General features: G+C 42.3%; 1 protein-coding gene across 1 annotated transcript in view; it reads right to left on the bottom strand.

Moving 5' to 3' along the window:
* Positions 1–20090, bottom strand: part of LOC117771219 (poly [ADP-ribose] polymerase tankyrase-1-like) — a 66063-nt gene that overhangs the window by 8356 nt on the left and 37617 nt on the right. Inside the window, exons 7-19 of the mRNA XM_034601317.1 lie at positions 14252–14346; positions 13668–13734; positions 13262–13448; positions 11072–11193; positions 10857–10948; positions 10690–10768; positions 9567–9738; positions 9014–9093; positions 7192–7337; positions 6931–7096; positions 3078–3297; positions 1169–1278; positions 147–335 (exon numbers count right to left, since the gene is read on the bottom strand). Of these exons, the coding sequence (XP_034457208.1) occupies positions 147–335; positions 1169–1278; positions 3078–3297; positions 6931–7096; positions 7192–7337; positions 9014–9093; positions 9567–9738; positions 10690–10768; positions 10857–10948; positions 11072–11193; positions 13262–13448; positions 13668–13734; positions 14252–14346 (1725 nt within the window). The remainder of the gene's footprint in view (positions 1–146; positions 336–1168; positions 1279–3077; positions 3298–6930; positions 7097–7191; positions 7338–9013; positions 9094–9566; positions 9739–10689; positions 10769–10856; positions 10949–11071; positions 11194–13261; positions 13449–13667; positions 13735–14251; positions 14347–20090) is intronic.

Here is a 20090-nt window from a genome sequence, read left to right as displayed (position 1 = left end):
TTTTTCATCCACTGTCTGAAAAGTTAACCATTACCAACCAAACTTCAGCCGAACTAATGATCTCACATATGCTGATGTAGCACACATGCAATATGAGGAAACGTGGGCCAATACTGAAAGAGACATGTGAGAAAATCGGTTCGTACAGTCGCCAGGTCCAGCGGTGTCTGTCCCTCCTGGTTCTTCATGGTGGGATCGGCTCCGTGCGCCAGTAGCAGGGCGCAGAGCTGAGTCCGTCCTTTCTGGGCCGCTTCGTGAAGGGGGGTGAACGCCCACTTGTCTGTGGCGTTGACGCATGTGTTGTACTTGATCAGCAGGGCGGCGATGTCCACGTGCTAGACGAGAGGAAGAGGAGGAAGAGCGTGGAGGTGTCAGAGGAGACGAGGGATAAAAGACAACAAATATAAAAAGCACTTAACGAGAGCAAATGTGGAAGTGTGGCGAATAAGTCCTGGAAACATAGTGATCAGAAGAAAATGTAATATGTTAAATACTGTGGAACAGAAATTATGTGAATTATTAACACTGTCAGGATCCTTGTCTTCCCGCCGGTCCTTCTGTTCCTTATTTTCCTGTCCCCCTCCATCATCGTCTGTCTCCAGCTCTCGCCTCAGCATCAAACACAACGTAGCTGGTTTCAGGGTAACAGTGGGAGATGCTACACTCTGTATGTGTGTGTGTGTCTGTCCCCAATATGCAGAGCTCATTAAGTTTTCATTCAAACATGTGTTTTACTCTTTCAGTAGCAGCGTGCTGTCTAGTAGAAACAGTATGTGACTCTGCAGATGACAAAAGACTCCAGAGGAAGGACAAATCACAGGCTCTTCTTCAGAGACGTGTAATAGTAAATAATAATAGTCATTTAACATTTAAATGGGGAAAAAGAGTGGAAATAAATCAAATATCTAAAGTCAAACATCAGAAATCTGCAGGCGTTTCCTGAGCTGTGAAAAGCAAAACGCTGTAAAGCATCAGTTTTTCAAATCCCATCCCTATTAACATGGATGTAAGTTGCAAAATAAAACTCTGTCACATGCATCACATGATATGGATTCAATGGAGAAAGATGCCCAAAGGTATTCATTGATATACAATTACAATAATATAATTCAATAAATAAACTCGATCAGTGGTTAATGGTGAATTACTTAGTTTGTGTGTGTCTTACCCCGTATGAAGCAGCGTTGTGTAAAGGTATCAACCCTCCTTTGTCCTGTGCGTTAACATCGGCTCCATGTTCCAACAGATACTCTGCTACCTCAAGGTTGTTGTATCCGGCTGCAGATCAGTGTGGGTTGTGTGGAAAACACAGCAGGCCATAAAGGAAGACAATGGAGGAGAGGCAGAGGCCGACACAGAGAGGGAAAGAGGAGAAAACAAAAAAATGGAGTCAGGCAGTGACAGAGAAATTAACAAGAGAGAGATAGAGACACATGTCAGCCTACATCTGCTGCTGCAGCGTGTAATCATCTTTTCCTTTTACAACCCACTGTGTCCAGGCAGAGGGTGTGTGGGTGTTTCTACGTGGTCCAGATCCATGAAATAAAGACCTTCAGAGTGTTTTTCAGCCGTTCCTCAGCCATAAAAGTGTCATCCTCTAATTAAGATATATACGTTATCACGATACAAGGCTCAGTCTGGTCTAGAAAGTCTATAAATAGAGTCTAAAAATGGACGGAGGCAAAATCGATTGTCTGTCCAGGGGAGGATGAAGAAGACGATGCAGGAATAACAGGAAGTTTATGAATGTCCTCTTCAGTCTGGGTTCAGCTCTTAGTTTGACAGCCTTTTACTATGTCTACTATGTTAAACACTGTGTGGATTCCATGCAAATTTGTGACAGTTGCAACACTTTTTCAATAACAGATTTGAGCCAGATAAATTTTCAGATGAGTTCAGTATCAGGATCATGTCCTCCTCCTCCTCCTCCTCCTCCACCAAAAGAAGAGATTTCTCACATTTCTCCATATTTTAGGATATCAGTGGGACAGTTGAGGTCCTGCTGAGGATGTTAAAGCTACTTCTGAGGAGGCAGGAGACCACACTAGGCTGCTATTGACCCAGAGCAGTGTGTGTCTAGGGTAAGTTGTTATGCTGGAGTGCACAGTGATCGGCTGATGACTCTATTTGTGCTGCAAAGGTTCAGAAAAAAAAAAAATCCCTTCAGACGTGCACATCAATCACACGATAGAAACGCCCCCGCTGTGCTAAGACCTGAAGTTCAGATGAGTGATCTGTGAGCTAAACCTTGAGCACATGATTGTCAAAAATGTTTTCATCAAAACTTATTGATAAATCTCCGAGTTGTCCAAGCCTGCTTGTCTACGATCAAAGTGATTCTGCCCTCTTGACTCACTCCCTGTCTGTAAGTGTTCGTTGCCTTGTTCTTGGCACCGCACTCGAGCTAAAATCCCAAGAGGTCGGCTCCTGCCGAAACACTGGAGCCAGAGTGATTGGCACCAGCAAATATGCCATCTCCACTAGTCGCTCAAATCCTGCAGACTTCAGCCAAACAGTATCTGAAAGCCTTCTTGCTTTATCCCTCATTTTAATGTGTCTGCTAAGTGAGCTTTACATAATCAGAGAGGTGTTGGCGGCTGCAGCTCAGGGGGCAGAGCGGCTCGACCAGTCGCTATGTCAATGTGGCCTCGGGCAGGACACCGAAACCCAAATTGCTCCTGACGGCAATGCTGACAGAGTGTGAATCAGGCGCGATAGAGAAACTGCTTTCAAACAAGCACTGAAGTCTCGACATTTTCATGTTGATGACATTTCAAACACGCGACAGACGCAAAACTGGAACGAGACAAATATCCCAGGATGAATAAGAGGAGCAATGCACAAAGAAGACGTTGACGAAGATCTCAACTTGGAAAGACAACGAGATTCGAGATCTTTAGGTGATTAAGGGCCGATGCCAGTGTTCTTCATATATAAAAGGCAAACTCCAGCTTCAGGGTCAAAGGTTACCAGTGGTTTTTATGCCTAGAAAAGACTAATTTACCATTAACTTACTAAAATGAGCTGCTGATATGTGGCTGTGTGTCTGCGGCTCTGTCTTTCCTCATGTACACTACCTGCCAGGTGCAGCGGGGTGGAGTTGCGTCCCTGCGTATCCCGACAGTTGATATTGTCGGGGCTGCACAACTTTTGCACCCTGGCCAAGCAGCCTTTCTTAGCGGCGTCCAGCAGGGCGGCGTCTCCCCGGAGCAGGTCCTGGATGTCGGTGTCTCCGTCCTTCACCAGGTCCAGAGGCGTGTTCCCGTCCCGGTTCTTCTTGGTGGGGTCGGCTCCGTGCTGGAGAGACGAGGCCAGAATGGAGGAGATGGAGACAGAGTTATTTTTTTTAAAAAGGGGGCGGTGTGTCAGTGCCTATCTATAATTGAGTCAGTGTTCACAGAGGTCAATCCAGCTTAAAGTTCTTTTCTGCGAAATGTCAAAGTCAAAAAGCAAAAAATTTGACAAACCACAAATGTCAGCACAGAACATACGCTGCCCATAACTTACAGTCCTCAAAATCCCTCATCCTTCAAACCCCAGTGAGGGGATTTTCAAGACAATGACAAGCAACGAGCGAGGAGAGGATGAAGGTAAATCACCAGAGAGGAGAAGAGAGGGAGAGGCAAAGGGAGGTGGAGAGGTGAGGACGGGACATCCAGTGAAGTGGAAAACACCGCCCACCCTGGAGAGCGGAGCGGGGAAGCAGACATTTCTATCACTCAACTGTCTCCTAGGTTACGGTTTAACTTGTCGCTTCATTGTAAGTTTTGAAATCCGCTCATTAAAATTGGATGTCGTGGGACTGGGGTCTCCTTGGTATCCACTGCTGGCCTGGAAAAGCCCGAGATATCTCTCTCACGGCTGTATGGATGGTTTCTTTGAACAAATCCACGTTCATGTTATTCAGTCCTACTTCTCTATTTCTTTTTTCTCATCTCCTTACTGATATTTACCTGTAATAGATTCACTGTGCGGGAAAATTAGAATAGAAATAACCCGGGGACATTACCATATAAATAAATGTTTACATATACATATAAATAAAGGTTTTCTTACACCTCTATTGAATTCAGTCTGCACTGATTCGCCGCGACATTAATACAGGCACCTGGTTTTAATGGTGTTCATTCTGAACCATCAGTGATGTGATTTAAAACTCATTTTGTGATTTTAACCATTTTTCGCGGCTTCGTGGCTGCACCGAGTCAAGAGAAAAACAATTAGCCACCGCGTTGAAACCAGTTAGCTGCTTTAATGTGGTGGCTGATTTTTTCATTTGCAGCTCGAGAGGGAATCAAAAGAAAAAACACAAGAAGAGCCGAGTGTTCAGCCACTGTGACGGAACACAGAAAAATAAGATGCCACATACACAAGGAGTTCAGATTTCATCAAGAAAAACTCCAAACAAGATGTCACCTTGTCTGATTGACAGCCAGTCTCTTACAAAATGATGATGAAGGGCATTCCTCCAACGAGGCCCAACAGTCCCCCTAAGGAACCACATTTAAATCCATGAGATTCGGATTATTATTTGGATCTGCACCACATGGCACACACTCATAGATATATTTTAAACGGCCCGAGTGTAACGGAAATACAATCAGTAGTTTTTGCGTAGCCCTGCTTACAAACAAACGTATATAAAAAAACAACGGATATATAACCTCCTTGGCGGAAGTTAAGACGTTAATATGCTTTTTATATTTCTGACACGATCCTTCCTGAGCCCTGGGAGCGAAAGCTGCAGAGTTTTATTCTCAGCACAAATAAAGGGACAACAGAGGAATGACAACAAACAGACAGAGACAAAGGGAAAACCTTCTGCCGGACTCTGGAATAGTTTATTCAGAAAGAGAGAGAGAACAGTTACATCCCCGGGCCGTGGCAGATTAACACCAAAGTGCAGGAACACTCTGTTACTCGTGTGCACGTGTGTGTCTGCGTTTGCGTTAAAAGGGTAAACGAGGACGCTGCCATGTCTACACAACATCCAACTGAAATTTGCCACATTGAGAACTTGAGATAAATCGATCAGCGTGAAAAAGAAAGTGTCCACTTGCACAAATCGATCTTCTGTGTGCGTTTGTAAACCTCAGAGAGTCGGAACCAATCATCGGATCAGTGAACGTGAGGCTGAGCAGCTGTGACTCAAAACGACTGTTTCGATGGCACAGATTCATCTTGAAACACAAAGACACAGAGTTTTCATCTGATTTATTCATGAGCTGCTGCATATGGATACGGTTCGGCCGATGGCAACAGCCATTAACAGCCCTTCCAACAACAAAGAACAACAGCTTCCAGGCCTGTAAAAGGAAACGACTCCATCGCTGAGGATGAACAATTCCCACGATGCCACGCTAACCTTATGTCGGATGAACACAAACAAAAGCTGCTGAGGCAGATGGTGTCCCTGGATATTGATTGAACTAAAGAGCTGACCAGCCACAGTGGCCCTGACTGACTCATGTTAGCAACTACAGACGAGTGACAATAGAAAGCACAAAGCGTCTTAATAAAGTTATCGGAGTCGATTCAGCACGACATCCCCGGTGCTTCCAGTGTGCGCCTCTGGGAAATCCCTCACAACCACAGCAGCCAGTGCAGGTTAGCTCCTCTGCTCTGTGACACGGAGACCAATCAGACGGGGGAAGCAGCCTTTTCCCCAGAGCTGACACTTTCCTAAACGCTGCCCACTCCCTTCGACCGTGACTGTTGTCCAAGCAACTCTGCTGCACCAGTCAGACCCCCTGCATCATCACTGTTTACTCTGTTATCACCAGCACCACCTTGTCAGCCTGACCTTGTTAATCCCACAATAAATTCAGGGGCCCCCCCTGATCCATAGCAATGACAATTTTGTCCTCAAACCATCTACGGGGCCCCATGCCAAAAAAAGCTTTGCAATTTTAGACTTTTGGTTGAAGGCTAGAATATCTATGATGAATCATGTGCTTCTTCTTGTAAGGCCCCCCCAGGTTCCTTTTGCAAAGGGCCCCCAAAGTCCCTTGAAACACTCCTGCTGACAGTGAGCCATAACCTTTAAATGTCTCAATTGTCCTTGAACAAACGGCTTTTTGCAGTGACTTTTGTATTTAGTCTTTTATTATATTTAGATTATGTAAGTATTTAACGATAAAGAAGCTTCAAATTGAATCTTACTGTGCTATAACATTTACTAAATCATCACATGAAGCAACCGAGTCTTAGTTTGAGACTAAGTGGGAGTGAGGACATTTTGTGACAAGGTTGTTTAAGGTTTAAAACCAGGTTTAAGGCTAATGGGTAGAATAGGGATAAGATTAAGGTTATAGGAGAAGGTTAGCGGGTTGGGAAATGCATTATGTCAATTTATGTCCTTATGAAGACAGAAGCACAAACCCTGTGTGTGTGTGTGTGTGTGTGTGTGTGTGTGTGTGTGTGTGTGTGTGTGTGTGTGTGTGTGTGTCCTTTGTGAATTCACCATTGCCGATCTAACATTAATTTATTCAGGCCCATATGGCAGCAACACAGTGGTGATGTAACCTTGTCTGGAGGTGTTTATGACTGAAAAAACAAAAACACATCCAGCTGTAAAACTAAAACATTTTCACACGACTCATTTAGAGAGAGGTGACGATCAGAAACCAGTCTTATCTTTGACTGAATGCTCTCTTGTGATTGGTGATCATTCTTGTAAATACTGTCCACTGAAACTGTGTAGAAGGGGATAAAGATTTACAGAAGGTTTTAAAGCTTCCAGTTGACCAAGACGTCATATCGAGGTGGCTGCAGACACTGAAAACCTACTAATGTCTACAAAATAAATTGTATAAACTGTATTTGAGCACGAGTTGATTTCATCTAAGATTCACGTTAATACCCAGATGATTAAACAACACTCGGTACTGAGAGCGAGTTACTTTTAAGAAAGAAACGTGCAGGTCTGACCTTGAGCAGCAGTTTGCAGATCTCGTATTTGCCCTTGGCGGCAGCTTCGTGAAGCGGCGTGAACTTCCACAGGTCGGCCACGTTGACCGAGGCTCCGTGTCTGACCAGCAGCTCGGCCACCTCGTAGTGGCCGTACGAACAGGCGTTATGGAGGGGAACCAGGCCACTGCGGAAGAGACAAGACCAGTTAAACCCACACAGATTCACACTTGTGTTTCTAATATTTACTTTTACGTTGTCTCATAACTCAAAGTATCGCACCCTTTGTCCTTGGCGTGCACGTCGGCTCCATGGTGCAGGAGGTACTCCACCCCGGACACTCTGTTGTATCCAGCAGCAAAGTGAAGGGGAGTCGAGTGTCGTCCCTCCAGATCTCTGCAGTTCACATTCTGAGCCGTGCACAGCGACTGAAGAGACAGAGAAAGAGATACAGAAGGAGAATATTAAAGTCTGTTTGAAATGGCTTTCCACGGGACCGGTATCTATGAGTTTGTGTAATTTGGTGCCACTTGTCTGAATATAAGGGGACTGGTGGAGGTATTGAGTGCCAGTCTAGTTTAATGGTATTTACGCATGATGCAGAGATTGTTTTGGAAAGACAGAACTGGTTTGTATCTTTGACCCGTCGCCTGCAGAGACCATTGTTCCAACAGTCACAGTCTGAACCTCCTCAACGTTTGAGCAGTTGACAGGAATCCTCCCAGAAAATGTGCAAAAAGGTTTTTTGTTTTTTTTAAAACGTCAATCTGTGCACGTACGTGTCTGCGCCTCAGGTATAAAAATAAAAAAAAGACAGACAGAAAGCCCGACCAGACATGATTGTCTGGTCTGCTCAGATTTCTCACCAACCTGCCAAAGCCTCACACTTCACACGCTGACAGATCCTCTTCATGTGGATAACCATACCTGTCCGTCTCCACAGCCTCCGCTCAAAATACTCTGTCAGATACTTCACCGAATGTTACCAGGTCCTGACAATTAGTGGGTGGTTTTTTATCCGAAGTATATTACAGCGCATCGCTAACGCCTACCCTTTGAACATGAGTGGGCCCATCGGAAATCAAACCGAGATCAAACTAAAACTAACTGTGGCGGTGCAACGAGCCGCATGAGACGGCTGTGATCAGAATGTTATGGTCGGAAATCTGTTGAGATGGGAAATGTGGCCTTTAATAAGAAAACGATTGGCAATTTTCCTTTATCAAAAATCAATGTGACTAAAAAATACAAAAGACACGAACAGAAAATATTTGCTTTACAGAGAACAATATCCAAATGGCATTTCATGAAAGTCAATACGACCGGGACCCAATAAGAGCAGCAGGAGCAGCGAAAAGGTCACGACACGTTGTTCCATTTTAATTTTAAAATACTGTTGGCGTACGTTCAAGTTTTCTGGGGTAAGTTCACCAGAGACACGATTTACAGATTTTCTTTTTTACAGATTTGAAGACAACTTACTGACACGTTTATCTAATCCTTATCTCAACCTAATTCCCCTGTGAGCTCAACAGGAGTCAAATGTTCAGGTATTTAAGGTTTGATAAAATCCTTTCCATTTTCATTTATGCAGCTGCTTAAGTTCAAAGCCCATTTTTCTGGATAAGAATCCACATTATTTCGAAAATTTAATGAGCCAATTAAAGAAGATTTCTGCTCACTCAGAGCCAATTACTTCCTGGGATTGGTCTCCATACACACGCGGAGGCGACTGGGGTCGTGTTCTTTTTCTAAAATGTCACTTTTCATTTTTCAAATTAAGGCAAAATTGATTTTTTAGGAGGATAAAATGTGAACTGTAACCATGTAACACCGACCCCCCGTAAGGCAAACTGACTATTTCTTATTGTTAGACCCATGCGCTAAGGTGAAAGTTAAGCTTTAAAGGATTTATTATTACATTACATTTCACTTGATCATATTCATGTATCTAAAAAACTAGAGCCCGACTTATTTTTTAGTTGGCAGACAAAAATATGATATAAGCCTTTTGCAGGCTTTACCTTTATGTACAAAGTTGATATATGATTTTTTTTTACTCCACAACATCAGCCAGATAATAAATGTGAAACAATCAAATCACCTTGACAGTGTCCAGGTCTCCAGCTTTAGCAGCTTCCAGAAGTCTGTAGTCCACATCTGAGTTTCTCACCGGGACGTTCTCTGCACAGCAGAACGAGGAGAAACGTGGATTAGAAATATCCTTTTCCTCCACAGCTGCTGCAGGTAAATGTCACATGCAGAATCTGCCATTGTTCTATTCACCTTCAAAAACTGCAGATTTGTAAAGATGATGTAAACAACACAAGAGACGTGTTTTAAGAAGGAGAAAATTCAACAGATTTGTTAGAAAACAAAGATACACACAAAGGGTTTGGTGAGAAACGCTGAATGTAAACATCACTTGTGTTTGTTTCCAATATTCTGTGGAATTTTATTCCGTCTTAAAAACCAATCTGCACCTATCTGAAGTCAGAAAATATCAATATTGACCTTTACAGAACAATCGCAGTTAATCTCACTGTTGCCAGCGAGTGCATAGCAACCAAAACCCAGCACCTACATACACATCTGCACACCAGCCGCCCGCCCACACACACACACTAACACACACACACACAAAAAGGTTGGTGTACCGTTGAGTATTTGCTGAACGGCTTCATTTCCCATTTGAGCAGCAGTGAAACCCTGCAGCGACACCAGCGAGGCGTCGGCCCCGTATCCTAGCAACAGCCTGCAGGTCTGAAGATGGCCTGCCAGCGCTGCGCGGTGCAACGCCGTCTGACCCAGCGTGTCCAAGGCGTTCACCTGCCAACACAAATATCTTTGTAAGATGATTCTTGAAAGGAAGCTTCAGTTGCTACGTTTGTTCCTTAAACTGCTTCACTTCTCACCGGCCTTATCTACAGTCAAGTTCCACTACTGTGTGTCCAGGCAACCATTCAATATATCATAAGCTTTGATTTCTTTCAAAATCCAATCCAAACTTTTATATTAAAAATCTAGAAGTCGCTCTGGAAGCACATACCTCCAACTTTACATAGATATTAATGCCCTCCATATGCCCACCATGTTAAAGAGACTGGCCCCCCTTCCGTCTACAAAATGTCATGGAAATCGGTTCAGTAGTTTTTGTATATATAAAAAACAATAATAACGTCTTCGGTGGAGCTCATATTCGTTAACGCAAGATGTTTACATTTAAGAATAAACATGTCTACATGTGTGTAAACTTTCAGAATGCCTTGTGACGGCCTCAGTACAAATATTCAACAAAATGCGTCCTGGTAGATGTTGTTTACTGATAATATTGTAGAAACTGTCGTGTTTAGTAATTAAATCACACATGGTTAAGTTTTATGATTATAATTAACCTTCAGTCACACTATATGAAATGTAAAATTGAGATATTGACGTTCTGTATATCATGATGCATTAAATCTTAAGGAAAAATCAATTCAGAAAATGGAATATTTGTTTTCATCTAATCCCAACAAATTACCTCATAAATCACGCTTCATCATATCGACGCAAAAACATTATTTACATTAATTTATTGTCATAAAGAAGTCCCGATCGTGGATTTACAACATCACCCACAACATGAGGCCTGAGAGTTCAAACCAGTCCCAGGAACAGCAAACAGATCACAAGTGTTTGGTGTTCGTACAGGGTGAGAACATCTCTTCACATTTGTTCCACATGCCTGATGGGCACGAAGACAAGTCAGTGCCACAGGTGAAAATAACTAGAATTTACCTTCGCGCCGTGTTTCTGTAGCACCTCCATGATGTCATTATGAGCTCGCTCCGCAGCCACATGGAGAGGAGTCATGAAACTGCAGAGGGAACGTCATAATATTCTCATTGTTTTGTTTGCATCCATGTTTAAATAATGATCTTGTTTTGTACGAGAACAACACTCACTCTTTATTCTTCTCATTAACGTTGGCACCTTTCCTCAGCAGCAGCTCCGTCACCTGCTTCCTTTTGGGGTGAGGTGACGCCACTGCACAATGCTAACACACACACACACAGAGAGAGAGAGAGAGAAAGAGAGAGAAAGAGAGAGAGAACCATAAGTCTTTGTATCTCTGCAGGTGTGTGTGTGTATCTGTGAGTGTGTGTGTGTTTTGTCTTACTAGTGCGGTCTCGTGTGTGTGAGGGTGTTTAAAGTTGATGATCTCCAGCGCCAGCGTCTTCTTGGCCTTGGCCATGTCGGCTTCTCGTGCAGCTTGAAGTAGCGAGTGGCCCTTGAACTCATCTGAGCACACACACACAAAAACACTCGGTGAGATTTCCTTGACATCCTTCCTAGATTACTTCAAAGTTTTTTTTCTCCCCCAGCAACACATGCAACAGTGTGTGTGTGCCGGAGTTGGAGCGGAAACAAGTGATTATCCCCCCGAGGACGGAAAAATTACAAACAACAAACTACTTTGCTGCAGAAGCGTTTGAGGCAGCATAAAAGAGGAGTCTGTTCGAGTCGGAGCAACAGCATTCATGCATTTATAATCAGACATTTAGACAAATGGTAAGAGCAGCACAGATGTCACATCATCTGGGAAATGTGGTCGAGAGAAAAAGAGAATCAACAACACGAAAAAAAATAGCTAGTAAATTGGAAACAGACGCAGCCTCTGCAGTTTATTCTATATGAGAGAGTTGAAGTCATTTTTCATCCCAGTTAGTGAAGCACCCACAGTGGCACCAGAACGTTTTGGGTTTGTGACCCCTGTAAATGATGCAATGTCTACGTGTGATCCCATTTTACAGGTTAAAACCTTATGAGAGATATTTTGTGCAAAACAAAGCAGGGAATTATTTTTGCCCTGAATGGATTGTTTCATTTGAAGGATTTCTGAGGCCAAGAGTCAAAACGATCTGTCAGCTGGTTCTGCATCACGACTACAAACAACTAGTACACTTGTAAACCAACCTATACCACAACCTCTGAAGCTCATTCATTATTAAACTTCTCATTTGTTTCATCATTCATCAAAGTGAAGAGTTATATGCTGTGATGACTATTTCTAAGTAAGCAGTACCTGACCTTGAAGCTGGTTGCCAGGCAACCACACAGCAAGAAAATATAAAAATCACATTGCCTAAAACGTCACACTTTACCTTTAAAAAGCCACCATTGTACTTGGCTCAGTCGAATGTCAAAGCGGTTACATTTAACGTCTTTCAATTTTGTGATCTGAATTAAATCAATTCTTACCATCAACATGTTTTCCACCTCAGTATTCAACCTGAATAAAAGGCTTAATGTCAGGGAAAGTATTTTTCAGTCTGTAGCTCAGCTTCTACCTGAGAAGCTTCCTGGCAGAGACAAGGATTTATCTTGTTTGCTTTGACTCTGGCTGCAGACGTGAAGAAAAGATACTGGGGTTCTGAGAGAATGTTTTACTTACACTGCTCTGTTTAACTTGACGTCTATTTAATGAATACATCACATAGCCCCAAGTGCTCAATTCAATTATTTCATGCATGAGGATGGAAAAGTTTCTGCATCTCAAAAAGCAACTCTTGAGAGAGAATATCAATAAAGTTGATATGTCGTGAGAGGAAAAATACGTCTCGAGCAGATGTGAATCAACTTGAAATCAAAATAAGACAGAGGTGGCAGCTGCTGATGTGTCGCGGTCTAAATCTGCTTTCATGACAATATTAAATTAACCTTCCAGAATACTTTCTTTCAAAGAAGAACAAACAACTGCAGGGTACATAATTCCAAATATTTGCACTGTATTACGTTTTGGTTGCTCTCATTGGTTGCTGAACCATCCACCTGCATCCAGAGTCACTGTGGTCTTGGACAACTGTTCCAAAACCATTTGCAAATGCGAACTGGTCTGACGAAGGCAAGCTACTGTTATGATGAGCAACTGTAAGAATGAAACTCAGCCAAGGTGACAAAACACCAAAAACAACAATCGGTGACATCACAGCCAACCTCCACAGATCAAAGAAGAATAACTTGGTGTTTTAAAGCTGCTCTTTTTCTTCTGTGGTGTTTTAAACAAATGCAACTGAACAATTAACTTAATATCAGCGTCAGTCGAGATTTCATTTGAATCTGCTCAAGATGCTGGCATCTGTCTCTCTTCACACCAATAATTCCTTGAAAACAACAGCTTTCTTTTCAAGAGAGTAGAGATTTCCATATTTAATTTGTCTTAATGCTCAGATAAACTGAAATCAACTGTTCCAAACATGACTGGTGCAAACACCCCCTTCCTAAAACAACCTATTCATTAAATCAGCACAAAGACACATTTAGCAGAGCTCTACTGTGCAGCTGCAGTTTGTGTAAGTGCCACACTCACATGTGAGTCTCTCCTTCAGCTCGGGAGTGGGCGCCATGTCCACGGAGCTCTTGCTGTGGCAGTTGAGCAGGGTCGGGTCGGCCCCGTGGCTCAGCAGCAGCGAGCAGACCTCCACCCGGTTTTTAGACGCCGCTTCGTGGAGCGGGGTGAACTGCCACAGATCCATGGCGTTAACACACGCTCCGTGCTGGAAGGAAACAACAGGGTCAGTGGAGAAGGAAGTGACAGGGAGGAAACGGAGCACAGGTTGCAATGTGGAGAGCTATGAAGTATGAAGGAATTTTTAATTAAATATCAAAACAACATAAAAACAGTGGAAGTTGATTCTCTTGGGTTCTATTAAGGATCAGGATTCATTAAAGATTCACTGTTTAGGTAAATCCTCAGCTGTGTTGTTTGTTTATACCTTCAGCAGAAGTTCTGTAACTTCATAGTGTCCATAGGAGCAGGCATTATGTAGAGGCACCAGACCGCTGGAAGAGTCCAACACAAAGGAAAGTTTTTATGATCCACACATCAATTATTAATTCAAACCACATTCTTTACTCCTCCACTCAATTGTTATGTCTTCTGAGGTCCAATAGAGAAGTTTGTAAAAAGATTAAAAGAGCCTGAGAATGTGAGCATCTCATATAATACAAAACCATCTGATAATTCATTTCAAAGTCAGAAATGTTAATCGCATTGTGACACTTGATTAAAAAGTCTGTGCATGTCCGTCAGAACAAAATTACTTCAGTAGGTGAATCAAATTTATTCAACAAGCAGTCTCGATGGGGAAGTGAGGATAAATTTGAAAACCTTATCAGAGTGGTTGCCATGTTTTTCCTGTTTGAAAATGGTCAGAGCCAATCAGAATGCTGCAAGTTGATATTAGCCAAATTAAAAAGACTTGTTTTATATCAAATACATTTCTATATCTATAATTTAATAATATTTTCCTTTTCCTTCAAACTCTTTCGTTCCTTTATTTTGCTTTCGTGTACGTACCCCTTGTCCTTGGCGTGGACATCTGCTCCGTGCTGTAGTAACAGCTGAACTATCCTCACCCTGTTGTATCCTGCTGCCAGGTGGAGTGGGGTGGACTGCAGAGACACAGAAGGAGAAAAAAAGAAATTAAATGTCGGCCCATATGTTCTTTCTGCGGCGTGACAAGCCACCGCCATGATTTCGTTATCATCAGTCCTGTATACAAAGAGTGGGTTGAGAAAACGCACACAGGTTTTTTCGCTGAGCACATTTCTTTAAGGCAGGACTTTTCCACGGGGGAAATGGGATTTTCCACTCCTGAATCAGTCTCCGGTGACAAAGACCGACTATATTTCCTCTATAAAAGTGATGAAAAGCCGCAGTTGTGGATGTTTTATGATGTATCTGAGATGAGATGCAGCGTTTCCTCTATACGCTCGTCCTCCCGAGCCGGAGTGACACCCAGACGGGAGGAGGAGTGGGCGAGAATGTTCCCATCATTCAGTCACATTCAAATTGATCAACAGAGATTTAAAGTATGATTAGGACTGTGGATTAAGTCATGCACATGCAGCAGGAAGATATGAAACTATGACCAATGAGCAAACAAGACATTTGCTTTATTTTTTACAGTTGCATTAACTACAGTAAATGCCTGAATCTAGGCTAAGTAGAGTCCAGACAAAGTTATTTGGGCAGTTACACGCTTGTTCTCCAGGCTCTGAGCTTCAACGCATTCAGTTTGAAACAAAACAATGCATTGTTGCATCAAAGTGCCAAGTCTCAGCTTTAATTTGAGTGGGTTTACATCAGTATAGACAGAACTGTGTGGGAGATGTGGCCCTTTTAACACATAGTTCCCAAAAGTGTTGAGTATGAACTGACACTGAAAGAGACAACGGGTCCAAGCCAAGAGCAGAATTACTTTAGAACATTTACAATACGGGCATCTGTTAAAAGGGCCATATCTCCCACACAGTTCTTTATACGTCTACGTAAACCTACACAAATTAAAGCTCAGAATTGGCACTTTAATGCAGTAGACATCGATTTAGTTCAAACTGAAAATGCTGAAGCACAGAAACTGAATCACAAATAAAGTTGTAGCTGTCCATGTCTGTATTTTAGACAGGCTGAACCACAATTATTCCTCTTTGACACTTAGTACAATTCCAGTGAATCCAATACTTTGCAATGCGACTATAAAAAGGAGATTCATGGCCTTGTGGCTTTGAAACTGCTCGATGCCTATCTAGAAAATTATGCAACAACTTTTCAAAATGTCACAGATCCAATCATTTTGGACCTCTATTATATAATGTTTTAACGAATGTCAAACAAATATCAAAAGTGGCTGCAACTGTGTGTTTTCAGAGAATTTAGCTCCATGCGTTTGGATGAGATCTTGAAAGATATTTCATCTTTTGTGATGTGCTCCCTCAGCTCAACTCGACTCGGCGGAGAAGCAGCAGCGAAGCGGAGAGAGGCGGATGGTTCCACAGATGGTTCACTCGTACAGGATGTGACAATGTCGTTGCAAGGAGCAGAACACGGCACACGAGTTAGTCATAACCCTCGTTTCATTTTATGCAGCGGCGTTCTGTGTCTGTGTTCTTGTTACTGCAAATTGTTGCGAATATAAATAAACAGGGTAAAAAACACTGAGGCGTTAATCAGCTCCTTAAACGCTTGCTACCAGTGAGTCATCTTCTCACACACACACACACACACAAACACAAACACACACACACACACACACACACACACACACACACACACACGGATACATAAATGCACGCAAACACACTCACACGTGCTGCTGCATCACTATGTTGTTGCCGGGGTCAGACTAGTTTAAGCTCCACCTCCTCAATCTGTGAACATGTATATTTATGTGTATGCACGCTTGTGTGTACATGTGTGTGTGTGTGAGACAACTGCCTCAATAAGTCTTGTATTGAATTCTCCACACAGACGCTTATTGGGAGAAAAAAAACGTCTCCAGCCGAAACTTATATTATGATCCTCTGACCTCAGCAGCCACAGACCAGTCACAGTAATAATCACAAGCATCACCCATTTATCTAGTATCTGACCCGTCGTGCATCCTCCAACTCTTCCCCAAATGCAGCCTGTTGTTTTCCTAAAGCTCCGAACTGCCATTTTACGAAGCACAGCTGCAGGTTTTTTCATTAGTTTTTACTACACCCACGGCCTTATAATGAGTTCCTTTTTAATTAATGCTCTTTAAATAAGAACCACCGTGCAGCAGCAGCAGCGGAACAGCGAAGGGAGATGAAGGTTTTCACATGTGCTCGTCTTTACACAGGCACAATAATTCTGCTGGTGACAAAACAACGAGCACGGCGAAGGTCAAACGAGGCTGTTTACACAAGTGCCTGAAATGACAAACCTCCCCAGTGTATTCCAGTTTACACACAAGAAGTTTGTATTTACTGTACAGAGAAATATGAGGATGAGAAAAACACTATCAGTCAGTTTTACTCGAGTTTCTCTATTTACATTTATGGCACTGTCACTCCATGTTATACTTATGTATCCCATATATAGCTATTGTCAGGATAAGCTAGGATAATTGGAAATAACGCTGTTTGCATGCAAGTCAAACATTTGCCCCATCTCATTGGCCTATACGAAATTTGCTGTATAAATAAAGTTTATTACTGTAATTATTGTTGTTGTATTTTATCTTTAGAGCTATTTAGCCAAGCACTGATTATCCAATTAATTAATTAGCAATTGAGATACAAACTGTGTCTCAATTCAGGGGCTGCATCCCTCCGAAGCCGTATTTGTAGACTAATTATGTCACAGCGCCGAAACTACGCTGTCCCAATTTTCGAAGGCTCCGACAAATGCGGCCGACAAATATGTCCCTCCACCCCCCCCGAGCAACGGAGGCTCCATCGGGTAGATCCATCCTGGCACAACATATCCCATGATTCATTGGGCTTCAGTAAGTGACAAACTGTTTTTCAAAAAGGTAATGGCAGCAAAAAGCGAGGCAAAAAAACGTCAGAAGAATTTATTTTTAAATGTAAGTACACAACCGAAAAGCTAACGGTACACATCAACCGAAGACCATTTTTGTCCGTAGATTTGTTGCTAGGTGACGGCTGTCAGTGCGGGATGCAGCCGACTTCAGCTGTGTAGACCGGGTCCTCTGAAGGAAACGGCTGCTGAACTGAGACATCGCTATAACGTGTATATTTGTGAATTTAAGAGGTGTTATTAAAAATGTATTTTGCATTTTTGAACAGAGCCTCACCAGTTACATCCAGACTTTACGCTGAGATAAGCTAACCATCGCTAGCTTTGTATGTAGGACACAAACATGAAAGGAATATTGATCCTTTCATCTAACTCTTGGCAGAACCTTATAGGAGCAGATGATTAATTAATCCATTAAAGTGTAGGATTGTTTATTTTCCTCACTTCTGAGTATTTCCCTGAGTGTCTGTTGATTAAATCCAGTTTTTAGATTGATTTAGTTCATGTTTGGTACCTGAACCCGTACCTGTTTATTTCCCTCTGTCCCTAATGTCCTCTAAGACCTGATGAAATATGTCGCCCTGGAGTGAAACCTGGTGGACTATATTTCAAACAGATGCAATTGGCACTTACACAAGCAGACTGAGAGTGAACAATGGCAATAAAGAAAAGAAAAAGACTCTGTTGTGTTTTAATAATCTAAAAGCTTTCTTTGTGGACCGGGGGGAGAGTGAGGAGGGGAAGAGGGGAGGAGGAAGATGAAAGAGGGAAATATGGGAGGAAAACGAATGAAGCAGGAAGCGAGGAGCGATGCAGAGGGTACGTTCAAGCTTGGATGGAAAAAATACTAATCTTGTTTTCCCTTGGTGGCATTTATCTTTTTTTAATTCATCCCTCTCCTCTCAATGGAAATATATCTGCATCCGATGGTCGCAGTAAATTCAAAGAGTCGACCAGATTTTGCTTATTTGATCGTCAAACATCAAAGACAATCGTCAATATCAAAAATGCAAATTGCACATTTTTGATTTAACACACCATTTGGAAACACATGGGGTGTGTAATCTGCTTCTGTGTTATTCCCGTCTTTGTTTCCATTTTTCTTTAACCTCTCTTACATCCTCTCTCTCTCCCTCTCTCTTCCTCCCTCTCTCCTCCTTACGACCCTGTCAAGTTGTTCCCATGACAACGGTGACTGCTAGCTGTCAGCAGTTGCCATAGCAATGAGACATGATCTATCTGGGAGGGTGAATGGAAACATTTGGACCATTTTGTCTAGTATTGCGCGTGTGCGCGTGCGTGTATGTTATTCCTTAGCTTTTCCCGTGCAGGTTGCAGACCTGCTTCACTCTTATCAACATAAGTCTGTGAACTGCACTGAAGCTTTAGTGTTGGACGTCGCCCGAATAAAAGTTTCTGTCAAATGAGTCGCGTAAATGTGAGAACACAACACGTCCAACCAAATCATTTAAACATAGAGCAGAGACCATTTCAGCAAAGTTTTAGGTTGTTGTTGTGCTGCCTCTTTTGATAGATCATTGATTTTAATTATTATTTTAATAAGTTTACTGTTGTATGGGGTATTTTTTAAATGTAGGTATGTGAATATTGTCATTATTGTAATTTGTTCTCTGCTGCAAGCCAGATTTCCCCTTACAGGACAATAAAGTACTGAACTGAATATAATAGAAACAAATTTAAGTTGTGTGATGATTCAACTTAAATCAAAGACCAGTTTAATTTGGGCTCATTTATACATCTTGTCATACCAAAGATTTCTGCGTAAATACGTAAACACGATCTTCACAACAACTTACAATCTTATTTTTTGGCAGGGAACATCGTGGAAGACACCCAGTGTAATAAAAAGCTGTCTGTACCTGCACTGAAGCAAAATATATAAACCTTTCACACACTGTGGCGTAGATGTGATCTGCAGCGTGGGTTTGAGCATCAATCAGTAAATGAACGCACCCTGAGGTCATAAGTATCTTCACCTGTGAGAAATGCTGTGGAGATTCTGCACGATCAATCCGCTGGTGGACAGAAAGACAGAATACATCTTGTAGTAACGACACACACACACTCATCTAATTGATATGTACTAGAGTGTCTTATTGACAAATTGTAATGTAGTGTAATGATACTGAGCTTATTAAACAGTAAATTACGTTCTCTGCTAAAAGTTTGGATCTACGCTACAGAGTGTTTCAGGAAATGTGTAAGAATCAAACTAAAGCAAATTCACTGGGTTGTTTCTGACGGCTGTATTTCAAAATAAAATAAATTCATGCCTGACATTTTAAAACCAGGATGAATCAGTCCAAACATTCTCTAGTCCAATGTTCAAATTTAAACAAATCTTTCACTACATTCTATAATGTGTGTTTACACTTTAAAATGAGGTTGAACAGAGGGTCAGTAAGTTAAATATAAAATAATTGATTATTAACTTAGTTAAAAACACAGAAAATTAAAGTAGAGTAAAAATAAAAACTTGGTCTTTTAGCTGCAGGTGGACGCACCGGAAATCATGAGCAGTGTCAGAAGGCTGCATCTCTGAACTTAATTGCAAATCTACAGGCTATTCCTCTGCGTAGCACACGCACACACACACAAAGAGGAAGCTGTTGCCAGTTCAGCGGAGCCAACAGCTTGGCAGATAAATAACCTACAGCTAGTTTTCTCATCCCTTGCTGTCCACACACACACACACACACACACACACACACACACACACACACACACACACACACACACACACACACACACACACACACACACACACACACACACACACACACACACACACACACACACACACACACACACACACACACACCTCAGC

Source organism: Hippoglossus hippoglossus, chromosome 12 (genome assembly GCF_009819705.1).
Source record: "Hippoglossus hippoglossus isolate fHipHip1 chromosome 12, fHipHip1.pri, whole genome shotgun sequence".
Classification (NCBI taxonomy): domain Eukaryota; kingdom Metazoa; phylum Chordata; class Actinopteri; order Pleuronectiformes; family Pleuronectidae; genus Hippoglossus; species Hippoglossus hippoglossus.
The sequence above is the reverse complement of the archived record's forward strand: the minus strand, read 5'-3'. Positions and strand labels throughout refer to the sequence as shown.